This window comes from Triticum aestivum, chromosome 5B (genome assembly GCF_018294505.1).
Source record: "Triticum aestivum cultivar Chinese Spring chromosome 5B, IWGSC CS RefSeq v2.1, whole genome shotgun sequence".
Taxonomy (NCBI): Eukaryota; Viridiplantae; Streptophyta; class Magnoliopsida; order Poales; family Poaceae; genus Triticum; species Triticum aestivum.
In genome coordinates, this window is record NC_057807.1 from 714547016 (window position 1) to 714560095 (window position 13080).

General features: G+C 47.8%; 1 protein-coding gene across 1 annotated transcript; it reads right to left on the minus strand.

Moving 5' to 3' along the window:
- Window positions 1–840: 840 nt before the first annotated feature.
- Window positions 841–2175, minus strand: LOC123117915 (phytosulfokine receptor 2). The gene has a single exon (XM_044538579.1). It carries the CDS (start codon window positions 2141–2143, stop codon window positions 1052–1054), a length of 1092 nt encoding a protein of 363 aa, XP_044394514.1. The 5' UTR covers window positions 2144–2175; the 3' UTR covers window positions 841–1051.
- Window positions 2176–13080: the final 10905 nt, after the last annotated feature.

Below are 13080 nucleotides of genomic sequence, written 5' to 3' on the forward strand. Positions count from 1 at the left end.
AAGGCCCCGGGCACAATGATCTCCTAGCTTCCAAATCCGCAAGAAACTGTGTTTTGCGCTCGTCGCCTTGTGGGCCATAGACCACCGTGATCCACCAATCCTCTCCAACCTTGGGGCGAGCCAAACCTGTGATGGAGTTGGCGTCCCTCTGTATGTGGTCGATATGCAAAACCGTGGTGTCCCAGGCTAAGATAATACCACCTCTCGTCTCCTCCGCCGGTAAGTAGGAAAAGCCATCCAAAGACGGGCCACAACATTGCAATAACAGGAAAGCATCTACAAAGGCAAGTTTGGTCTCTTGCAAACAGACTATGCTAGGCTTAACCGAATCTAAAAACTCCTTCACCGCTCTTCTTTTCGCCGGATTGTTCAAGCGTCGAACGTTCCAGCAAGTCACCGAGGGGTTTGCCAACACTGGGTCCTCGAACGCCACGCTGGCGGGCAGAGCAGGCACCTCCAAAACAGCAAGTGGCCCAATGTCCAGGTTTCCCTCCTGAGCAGAAGAGGGGACGGTGGCCAATTTTCAAATGGCAAAGGCGGGGAGACAGAGATCGTGGCCACTGTTTAAACGGCCAAGGTGCGGAGACAGCTGCGAGCTTGGTGCCTATCCGCTCGCCACCTACCGCAGGGCGTGTTCGTGGTGGGCGTTGCCATTGTGAGTTGCCACAATACCTCAAGGAGTATAATTGTGGGTGTTGTGCATGCATAAAGATGTACCACCTTAAAGATACACAATACAACTTGGCACACAAACCAAACCACAATATATATATATATATATATATATATATATATATATATATATATATATATTACAATACATAGACCATAAATGTTCGACTATTACAACATACGTACGCGAGGCATAGGGAGACACATCTCCTGCGTCAACTTATGTACATTATTTATCGAACATCATGTCATCAACCTTGCTTGGATAGTAGCAGCGAAAACACTACAAAAGGCTCAACATCATCTCATCTCGACTCCTCAAGTAGCCGAGGAGTTCAAAAGGAGGCTCAACATCATCTCATCTCGACACACACACACATCAACCTCCTGTTATAACCTTGTTGTCCCCATATACAATATGGTTCCTCCCAGATACAGAATTGTTGCTCCCAAATACTACATTTTTACTCCCAGATACGTTATTGTAGCTCCCGGATACGAAACTGTTTCTCCCAGTTATGCCATGCCTGCTCCCAGATACGACATGCTTACTCCCAGATACGACATGGTTGTTCCCAGATACGGTGTTTTCATTCCCGGATATGGTGTTTTCATCCCCAAATATGACTGTGTTGTCGTTCCCGGATAAAACATTCTTGCTCCCAGATGTTACAAAGTTGTTTGTCCCTATGATGACATTTGGGAGCTCGTTAAGTCGCCGTCCGAGTGTGCTTCTGTTATGCTTCACATACGATGGAATGTTAGTGAAAACCATGCCCGGTGAACGCCCATCAGGGGCGAGCCCCTTTAGCAGTGCCAAACTCTTAGGTGCATCGCCAACCAATGAATTGTTTGAGAGATCCAAGTAGCAAAGGTGGTGAAGCTCACCAATCCACGATGGGATGGTGCCCACTAAATGGTTGCCAGACAAATCAAGCACCTCCATTTTCTTGCATTGAGACAACCACTCCGGAACCCTGCCCTTGAGAGCACAATCACCAAGGGCCAGCACCTCGAGGCTCTTGAACCCGCCAATAATACCATCGCCTAGTAGCTCCTCACCACCGAAATTCTTGGTGAGAATCAGCGTGGTGAGGTTCTGGCACCCACGCAACACTGTGAGTACCCCTGAGATGTTTTGGAAGTTGTTGGAGCCAAGGTCGATCTCCTCAAGCCGCGCAAGGCCTGCAAGGGAGGTTCCTGGGATGGGCCCCACAAGGCCGCGCCTGGGGAGGCGCAGTGCCGTGACACGGCCACTGGCGGCATCACAGCTCACACCTTCCCAACTGCAGCATGTGGCGCCGAACCACGTGGCCTGGAGGAGGACACCCCCGCCGCTGAGGTTCCTAACAAAGTCCTGCAGCGCACGAAGGTCGTCGGGGTGGCACGAAGTCGCGTGCGCCTCGGGCAAGAGAAACGCCAAGAAGAAGATGGGGAGGAGCAGTAGGCAGCATTTGGCCATGGGATTCATTGAGGTCTGAGTGAGTGATTGGCAAGTGCTCTGTCTTGGTGTTGTACAAACTGCTAGGGTGATGAGTGGTGTCTTATAGGGTGTGCGTTGCAGCAAGTGGTAGTGAGTGGCCAGGCCACGTACTACTACAAGTAAGTGCCCGCCACACTTGATTTTGATTTTGGTGCTTGAAGATCTTTTTTTTTCGATGCTTGAAGATCTTTTTCTTTTCGATGCTTGAAGATCTTATCTTAAGCTGGCCGACTACTGATGCAAGGATTTTGTTTTATCTTATATCAACTTGTTCAAACGCGTCACCTTCCTCCTAATTGAAATTATTAATGTGCGACAGAGGATGAATGTTTCTTCTCGAACAAAAAAGAGCTAGCAGGGCAAAGTCCACCGAGAGTTAGCACGTGTTTTCCGTTTAACTGAGATAGATTTAGGCTTTTATTTGTTTTGTTTTTCTCTTGGCTGTGCGTTGGCGGAAACGTCTTACCCATCCAGGGCGACGTGTTGCATGTTATAAAGGCAGAGTGCGAGCCTGGTATATGCGTACAGGAGTTTGTTAGGATTACAACTTGTAGAGCAAGAAGTATAAGAGATAAGAGAGATAAACTACAAAAGAGGTTACACCGAATATAGCTATGCGCCTCTACTCAATATCTCTAACCTCCTGTACATATCACGTATCATGTGTTTAACATCCTCCCTTAATCACAACTTGGTCAAGTTGAGATAATGTTTGAAGTCTTCAAAGCTTCTCACAGGCAATGCCTTTGTAAATCCATCTGCAACTTGATCTCTGGAGTGCACAAAACGAATGTCAAGTTGCTTCTGAGCAACTCTTTCTCTGACAAAATGAAAGTCAATTTCTATATGTTTTGTTCTAGCATGGAAAACTGGATTAGCAGAGAGATAGGTAGCATCAAGGTTGTCACACCATAGACATGGAGCCGGTGTGGTTTTTACACCAAGTTCTTTCAACATAGACTGAATCCATATTATTTCTGCTGTAGCATTTGCCAATGCTTTGTGTTCTGCCTCTGTGCTTGACCTGGAAACCGTGGCCTGTTTTCGTGCACACCAAGATATCAGGTTAGGTCCAAAGAACACAGCAAACCCACCAGTAGATCGCCTATCATCCAAACATCCTGCCCAATCTGAATCAGAAAATGCACTGACAAGAGTTGAAGATGACTTGCTGAAATTTAGACCAACACTCAGGGTGTTTTTGACATATCTGACTATGCGTTTTGCAGCAGTCAAGTGAACAGTAGTGGGTGCATGAAGAAACTGACAGACCTTGTTAACTGCAAAAGAAATGTCAGGTCTAGTAAGAGTCAGATACTGCAAAGCCCCAACTAAACTTCTGTATCTTGTGCTATCCTCTTGACTCAAGAGTGTCCCTTCTGTGAGAGACAATTTTTCTGAACTGGACAGTGGAGTAGGTGAGGGTTTACAATCTTTCAAACCAGCCTTCTTTACCAGATCAGTTGCATATTTTTCCTGAGAGAGATGAAGTCCATCTCTGTTTCTTTTTACCTCAATTCCAAGAAAGAAGTGCAAGTCTCCAAGATCCTTCAAGGCAAAATCTGCACTCAAGTCCTTTAAGAGTCTTGTGATTGCTTCAGCAGATGAGCTTGTCACAATAATGTCATCAACATATATGAGAACAAATATGCATGTGTTGGACTTGTTGTAGATGAATAACGAGGTGTCTGACTTAGAAGGAACAAAACCAAGTGCCTGCATCTTATGACAGAGACGAGAGTACCATGCCCTTGGAGCTTGCTTCAACCCATATAGTGCTTTATCAAGTTTACACGCGTAAGAGGGAGCACTTTTACTTACAAACCCAGGAGGTTGCTTCATGTACACTTCCTCTTCCAGAACACCGTGGAGGAACGCGTTCTGTACATCTAGCTGTCTGAGACTCCAACCCCTAGAAACAGCAATAGACAGGACAAGATGAATGGTAGCAGCTTTGACTACTAGACTAAACGTGTCCTCATAGTCTATGCCATATCTTTGTTTAAAGCCCTTTGCAACAAGTCTAGCTTTATAACGATCAATGGTTCCATCAGATTTCCTTTTAATCCTGAATACCCACTTGCAATCAATCAAGTTTTTACCTTGCTGTGGAGGAACCAAGTGCCATGTTTTATTTTTCTTCAATGCCATGTACTCTTCGTTCATAGCTTTCTTCCATCGTTCATCACCAAGTGCTTCTTCAACTGTACTTGGTTCATCTGGTTCACCTGTGGAACAAATCATACCATATTTGACTATATGTTTGTAGTTCATAGGTTTCGTTACCCCTTTTTGTAGTCGTGTACGACGCAGTGATGATGCAGCCAAATCTGTGGCCACAGAGGATCCAGCTGCCTGCATGGAAGCTCCAGCCGAAACTGATCCCGAGGCTGATACTGTCGGTGCAGCAGCATGAGCTGTCTCGGGTGGATCTTCTGTGGCTCGTGTCATCGCTGCCGCGCCTGAGGAAGCCGCAGAGAATCCTGGCATGTGCGCCAGCCCATCATTGCCACATGATGGCGAATCAACACCGGGCGCCGCGCCAGGGCCTGGGCCGGTGGAGCGGTCCAGAGTCCGCCGCTTGTAGCATAGCGGTTGGCCGCGATAGCGCGTATCGCCTGGGCCACCCCCGCTCCGCCAGTTGGCAGAGGAGGATTGGCGCGCCGCTGGGTCCGCTGTGCAGCCAGCGAGAGGGAGCCGCGTGTCACGCGCAGGGGTGGACGCTGCGGCGCGTGCGCCCGCAGCTGCAGCCTCGTCTGCTGCGCCGGATCCCGAGGGGGATCGGATTTCCTGACTCCGCTCCGATCCCGAGGAGATCATGTCGCCAGTTTCCTGCTGCGGCACCGATCCCAAGGAGATTCTGTCTCCTGTTTCTTGACACATGAAATAAGGGCCAGAATTTTCACCGTTTGCATTATTTTCTTCACCGATCGTCCCTGTCTCAGTGCCTGTTGCATCAACATGAGCCTCATGCAGTATATTAGTGGGATTAGTCAACAAGTGATCATCAATATCGTTCCCCCCTTGATCAAGGCCGGTGAGGTTTGAGGGCAAAAGAAGAATTTCTTTGCGAAGAAGCGCACCGGCGTTAGGATGAAGATCAGCAAAAGGAAACTGGGTTTCATCAAAAATGACATCCCTAGAGATGTAGACACGCCCCATGGAGACATGTAGACATTTGACACCCTTGTGTTGGGCACTATAGCCAAGGAAGACACATTTGGTGGAACGAAACATGAGTTTTCGTTTATTGTAGGGACGTAGGTTGGGCCAACACGCGCACCCAAAAACACGAAGAGAGCTATAGTTTGGTTTTTCATGAAGAAGCCTTTCGAGTGGGGTTTCATTGTGGATAACACGACTAGGAAGCATGTATATGAGATGAACGGCTGTGAGGAAAGCTTCATCCCAAAATTTTAGAGGCATAGATGCTCCTGCGAGGAGGGCAAGGCCAACTTCAACTATGTGGCGATGCTTGCGTTCGGCAGAACCGTTTTGCTGGTGTGCATGGGGGCATGACATGTGGTGTGAGATGCCAAGAGTTTGGAAGAAGGAATTCAATTTCTCATATTCCCCTCCCCAGTCTGACTGGACTGCAATGATTTTGCTGTCAAACTTGTGCTCAACAAGAGCTTGAAAGTTTTGAAAAACTTGAAACACTTCGGATCTATGCTTAAGAAGATAAATCCACGAGAATTTGCTATAGTCATCAATGAAGCTAACGTAATAAGAGTGTCTACCAACAGAGGTGGGAGCCGGACCCCACACATCAAAAAATATAAGTTGCAACGGTTTGGTGGAGCCACTAGTAGATATGGGGTATGGCAATTGATGACTTTTTGCTCTTTGGCATGAATCACAAATAGTTTCATTATGTCGCTCAACCACAAACGGGAGCTTATTTTTCCTAAGCAATTTTTCAACTAGAGAGAAAGAAGCATGGCCTAATCTATCATGCCACCGTGTTGATGAAAGCTTGGTAGCACCATAGACTTGTTTATTGAATCTTCTACGCACCGGGATCAACGGATAAAGCCCTCGAACAGATCTACCTCGATAGAGGATTTTCTTCGTTTCCTGATCCTTAATCAAAAAGAAGTAAGGGTGAAACTCGAGGAAGACATGATTATCTAAAGCAATTCGGTGAACAGAAAGAAGACTTTTGGCGGCACTAGGAACATGCAAGATTTTCTTGAAATGAATATTGCGACTAGGGGTACTGAATATTGAATGACCAATGTGATTTATCCGCATACCTTCTCCACTGGCCGTGTGGATTTGATCCTTTCCACGGTACCTTTCCTTCATGGTCACCTTCTCAAGTTCGTTGGTGATGTGGTTGGTGGCGCCGCTATCGACATACCAGTTGGTGTCGATGCCGTAGGAGCCATCGGCCGCAGCAGCGACCTTGTCATCGTCTTGAGAGTCGTCCTCGTCCTCATCATAGCGGTACCAGCAGTCTTTGGCTGTGTGACCTGGCTTACCACATATCTGGCAGCGAGGTGAGTCCGGGCGAGATCGACCAGAGCCACTGCCGCCGCCACGGCGAGCCTTGTTGGTGAAGCGCCCGCTGTTGTTGCTGCTGCCACCAGAGCGCCCTCTGCCGCGGGAAGAGCCGCGGGAACGACCACCACCACGGCCGCGGGTTGCCGCGTTTGCGGAAGACTTGAAGGAGTGGCCGCCCGCACCGTGGAACTGCGCCATGCGTTGGTCGAAGTTGCTGAGCATGGCGAAGATCTCATCGAGGGAAGCGGGCGAGACGCGGGCGTCAAGGGCCGAGACCAGGGGCTGGTACTCCAGATCCAGCCCATGGAGGATATATGAGATCAACTCATCATCCTGGATCGGTTTGCCCGCCGCGGCCAGCTCGTCGGCGAGGCCACGCATGTAGGCGAAGTAGGTGGCGGCGGATTGGCTACCTTTCTGCGCGTTGATGAGGGAGGTTCTGATGTTGTTGACGCGACTCAGCGACTGCGACGAGTACATGCCCGCCAGCGTCGTCCAGAGCGCGCCCGCCGTGGTGACCGTGGTCACCGTGACCAGCACCTCCTTGGAGAGGTTGCTGAGGAGGAAACCGAGCACCTGCTGGTCCTCCCTGACCCAGAGAGGGTGGAGAGGGTTGGGCTCGGAGGTGTCCTTGCCGTCCTTGTCCTTGGCGGCGCGGAGCTTGGCCGGCTCCAGTGATGTGCCATCGATGTAGCCGAAACACCGGCGCCACGCAGTTGGGGTGTGATCTGCGTGCGCCACAGCACGTAGTTCGTGTGAGAAAGCTTCCTGATGACTTGCCCATTGAGATGGGACTGAGCGGCACCGGAGGAGGAAGACATGGCTTCGGCACAGGTGGAGATGGAGGCTAGATGGGAAGTAGGAAGGCTCTGATTACCATGTGCGTTGGCGGAAACGTCTTACCCATCCAGGGCGACGTGTTGCATGTTATAAAGGCAGGGTGCGAGCCTGGTATACGCGTACAGGAGTTTGTTAGGATTACAACTTGTAGAGCAAGAAGTATAAGAGATAAGAGAGATAAACTACAAAAGAGGTTACACCGAATATAGCTATGCGCCTCTACTCAATATCTCTAACCTCCTGTACATATCACGTATCATGTGTTTAACATTGGCCACACATGGTCGCTCTACTCTTGTTGTGTGCATGTGTCTGTTTTAATGAACACACAAAAAAGTAGGCCAAAAAGTTGCCGTTCCTGGATACCACATTATTGTGTCCAGATCTGACAACGTTGTTGGTCCTAGTTATGACATTTGGGTGATGGTTAATGAAGTTGTTGGTCCTAGTTGATAAATTAGTATTTCAACTTGGAATTTAACATGTCTATATAAAGCACCTCTTTGACATACACCATTTTTTATAGCTAGCTTCAAAACTTCAAAAGATAGTTTCAACGTGGTTTTCACTGGATATTCTCTCGGCACGGCTGTCATAGGTATCTTTGATTAGTAACTAGCAAAAGAGCCCGTGCGTTGCAACGGGGGAGAAAACATAACACACACTCTTAACCCAACAACCATCACCCAAGACCACAATAGGTCCATCTCCTTTATTTTTGCGAGGCATCATATTTGTGTTGCCGCTTATCCTCCTTCCCACCCTCGCCGGCGATGGCCTCAGTGTTCACATAAAACAAAAAAAATGTGTTTGAATATGTTTAATGCTAAGGCGTCTCTCTCTCCCTCTCTCCTCCCTCTCCCTCCCTCCCTCCCTCCCTCTCTCCTCCCTCCCTCTCTCTCTCTCTCTCGCTTTCTCTCACTCTCACGATGAGAAATCTGTTGTTTTCCCCTGTGACATTTTCAGAGGTATGCATGTGTTCGATGTTTTCTTTTCCCTATATTGTTATAGTGGGGTGTTTATTTATAATCCGGGTCGCCGCCAGTACGAAAGGAAAACGGATCTTACGCTATAAATTATAAGTTTGCTCCCAAAACGATATTTTAAAAATATTAACAGGTAAAATTAACATCATATTTATATTCCACATATTTTTCTAATAAAATTTCATATATAATATGTTAAAATCGAAGTTACGGTTTAAAAGATACGGATAATTTAGAAAATTATTTATTTGACTTAAATATATTCCAAAATAATATTTAAAAATACTTAACAGGTGAAAATAATCTCATATTCATATTCTACATATTTTTCTAATCAAATTTCATATACAACATGTTCAAATCGGAGTTACGGTTTAAAAGATATGAATGATTTTAAAAACATTGTTTGACTTAAATATGATCCACGGATGAATTACCTAAAACATCAGAGAGGTTTTGAAAAATGTAAAATAATGGTTCGGATGTGACTTATTATTAGATAAGATAAAGATTTGCATTCGACCAGACGGCCAAAGACGTGGGATGCATGGGCAGCTATCATGGACGTACGTACATACACTGAGAAGAAGAATATGGAATGCGTCTTGTTAAACTATGCTTTGGTCTACTGTTGAACTTGGTGTTACCGGTCAGAGCTGGTCGTACGCTCCACGTACCCACCGCCCTTGCATGGCGCATGCAAGGCTGTTAGCCGCACTCTATCTTCCCATCGATCTAGGATCGATTGTTAGTCTGTTTACGTGCGTGTGTATCTCTCTCATGTACTCTATTATATATTACCCACTGTGGATGAATACGAGTATGTGATGCATTGCAACCCCTAGTCTATCTTCTATCATGGTATCAGAGTGCTACTTTTGAAATAATGCATTGTGATCTCTGGACAGCTCCCATCTTCAGTGTTTCTGGCAACAAATACTACCTTATCATCATCGACGATTACACTAAATACCGGTGGACGTTTCCTCTTGTCCTTAAGTCCGACGTGCATGCTATTTTTTGTTCATTTCATGCTCTTGTTCGCACCCATTTTCATCGCACTATCGCCACGTTCCAATGCGACAATGGCCGAGAGTTTGACAACGCTAGTAATCGTGACTTCTTCCTTCCTTTTGGTACGACCATGCGTTTCTCGTGTCCTTACACGTCTTCGCAAAATGGCACTACTGAGCGTGCTATTCGCTCCACTAAAGACATTGTACGGACCCTTCTAATTTAAGTCAACATGCCGCCTAAGTACTGGGTTGACGCCCTCTCTACTGCCACCCATCTTCTCAATCTTCGGCCAACCAAAATCCTTCTCTGATCTACTCCTCACGAGGCTCTTTTGTCTCAACCTCCTACGTATGATCACCTTAGGGTTTTTGGATGTCTTTGTTTTCCCAACATGTCCGCCACAGCCGCCCACAAGTTGGCACCGCGGTCGACGGCGTATCTCTTTCTTGGATATCCTATGGATCACAAAGGCTAGCGCTGCCTTGATCTCTCTATACACCGGGTTCATATCTCTAGGCACGTTGTTTTCGATGAGACCGTTTTCCCGTTCGCTAGTCACCCTCCTACGAAACCCTCTGTTGCTAATCTTTTTCCTGATCTACCAACCGGTCCAAGTTTCCCAACTAGCCCCCTCCCACCATTTCTTCCTGGCCCGGTAGCACAACCAGACCGTCCCGCTTCGTCCGCTCGAGCGGCCATCCCATCCTCCCCCATCTCCTCTACGGATGTTGCCACACCAGCCCCTACGCCTAGCCCTTGCTCCCAGCCTAGTTCATCTAGCAAACCCAACCCAATGTCTTCCGCACCCAGCCCTGCCTTGGCAAGTCCTGTAGGACCGGCGGCCTCGTCAGCTCCCGCGCCGGCTAGCGCTAGTCCTTCCCAACCTAGCACGCCTGCATGACCCCTACCGCCCCATGCAGTCGATGTTCAACCCCCTGCTAACCCGCATCCCATGCGTATGCGTGCTAAATCCCGGTTTACCATTCCCTCTCACAAACTTAACTTTCTTGTCGACGCTCCTAACATTCCCCCCCTACCTCGCAGTTACCGTGCCGCCCTTGCCGACCCTAACTGGGTTGCTGCCATGACTGATGAGTATCAGACACTCCTTCAGAATGACACTTGGACACTTGTTCCCCGTCCTGCTGGCTCTCATGTCGTCAGCGGGAAGTGGGTTTTTCGTGTCAAGTATCATTCCGATGGAACCCTTGCGTGCTACAAAGCACGTTTGGTTATCCGTGGTTTTTCTCAGACTGAGGGGACCGACTACGATGAGACCTTCTCACCAGTCGTTAAGCCTAGCACCATCCGTGTCGTTCTCACTCTCGCCATCTCAGCCTCTTGGCCCATTCACTAGCTCGATGTCAAGAACGCCTTCCTACACGGTCACTTAACCGAGATTGTCTACTATCAGCAGCCTCTCGGGTTCGTGGATCCTACTGCACGTTCACACGTGAGTCCCCTTTGTAAATCTCTCTACGGTCTTAAGCAGGCCCCGGTGCGCCTAGTTCACTCGCTTCACCGCCTTCCTAGTGACTATAGGATTCACTACCTCTAGGTGCGACACCTCCTTGTTTATCTACCGTCCTCGATTCACACTGCCTATCTCCTCTTATATGTCGATGATATCATACTAACTGCATCATCCTCCAGTTTTCTTCAGTATGTCATTACACGCCTTCGACAGGAGTTTGCCATGACTGATCTGGGATCTCTCTCGCACTTTCTCGGAGTCTCTGTTACCCGCTCTTCCTCCTCCCTTTTTCTTTCGTAACGGCAATATGCGCTCGACATTATCCAGCGTGCCGGCATGTCCGAGTGTCATATTATTCGTACCCCCATCGATTCCGGAGCCAAGCTTTCCGTTAACAACGGCGACCTTCTTGACGTTGCTGATGCTACCACCTACCACAGTCTCACCGGTGCTTTGAAGTATCTCACTATCACACACCCCAATCTATCTTACTCAGTTCAGCAGGCGTGTTTGTTCATGCATGCGCCTCGCACCTCCCACCTTAACCTTGTCAAACGCATAGTTCGGTACGTTAAGGGCACTTTAGATTTCGGTATGCACATCACACCTTCCACCTCCACCTCTCTTGTTGCGTACTCCGATGCCGATTGGGCTGGCTGTCCCGACACTCGTCGTTCCACGTTTGGTTACTGCGTTTACTTTGGGGATAATTTGGTTTCGTGGTCATCCAAGCGACAGCTAACTGTTTTCAGGTCCAGTGCGGAGGCTGAGTATCGCACCGTCGCTCATGCTGTTGCCGAAACTACATGGCTGCGGCAACTTCTGCAGGAGCTTCACCAGCCAGTGTCCAGATCCACTGTTGTCTACTGTGACAACGTGTCTGCTGTCTACATGTCTGCTAACCCTGTGCAGCACCGCCGTATGAAGCATATCGAGATTGACATTCACTTTGTGCGTGACAAGGTTTCGCTTGGCTAGGTTCGGGTTCTGCATGTTCCCACTTCTTCGCAGTATGCTGACATTTTCACCAAAGGGTTGCCAACCACGCTCTTTGCTGAATTTCGATCCAGTCTCAACTCTCAACATCCGGCAAGCCCACGTTGACATTGCGGGGGGCTGTTAGACTATGCTTTGGTCTACTGTTGGACTTGGTGTTACCGGTCAGAGCTGGTCGTACGCTCCACGCACCCACCGCCCTTGCATGGCGCATGCAAGGATGTTAGCCGCACTCTATCTTCCCATCAATCTAGGATCGATTGTTAGTCTGTTTATGTGCGTGTGTATCTCTCTCCCTCTCTCTCATGTACTCTATTATATATTACTCACTGTGCATGAATACGAGTATGTGATGCATTTGCAACCTCTAATCTATCTTCTATCACGTCTAGTGCAGTGTAGTGCATGGACAAAAGATATGGCACGCCGGCTTGCATGGATTTGCACCAAAGCATAGCCTACATACATACATACATACATACATACATGCATACATCAGTTTAATTTGGATATGTCATACAAGCTAGTATTAAAACTCTTGATACATCAGTTTTGCCCTGAATATATGAGTGTCTTTATTTATTCTTTTCGGATCATGCATGATAATACTTCTTCTGACACCATTTGGCCATGGGATTCATTCAGGTGGAGTGAGTGATCTCTATTGGTGGTGTGGTGTACGAACTGCTTGAGTGTTGCATCGTGTTTTTATATAGTAAATGTGCGTGTGCGTTGCATGCAGTGAGTGATTTGATTTTGGTGGTGCTCCATCCTCAAGTGAAATTCATGGGTGCTCCTCCTCCTCCTCATCTATCTTCTACGGAGTAAGGACTACTTTACTTCCCATCAAGCTGGAAATAAAAACTTATACTTTACCTGTCGACAGAGAGCGCCTTGTCAAACAAACTTTGTCCAAGCGTCTTTTTCTTTGATTAGCCTCCTTAATCGCCACACAATATCTACATGCTAGCTAGGTTGAGATTAGGTTTGAATTCCTCCAAATTCCTTCTTCCTTTTCCCTATCCCCCACCCCACCTCAATATTCCCTCCCTTGCCCTCCAACCAAACAAACAAAAATTAACCTTGCGGCACAGCCCATCGTTAAG

Excerpts from the sequence above, each read along its gene's own strand:
- LOC123117915 (XM_044538579.1), bottom strand. The coding sequence starts at position 2,143 with ATGAATCCCATGGCCAAATGCTGCCTACTGCTCCTCCCCATCTTCTTC.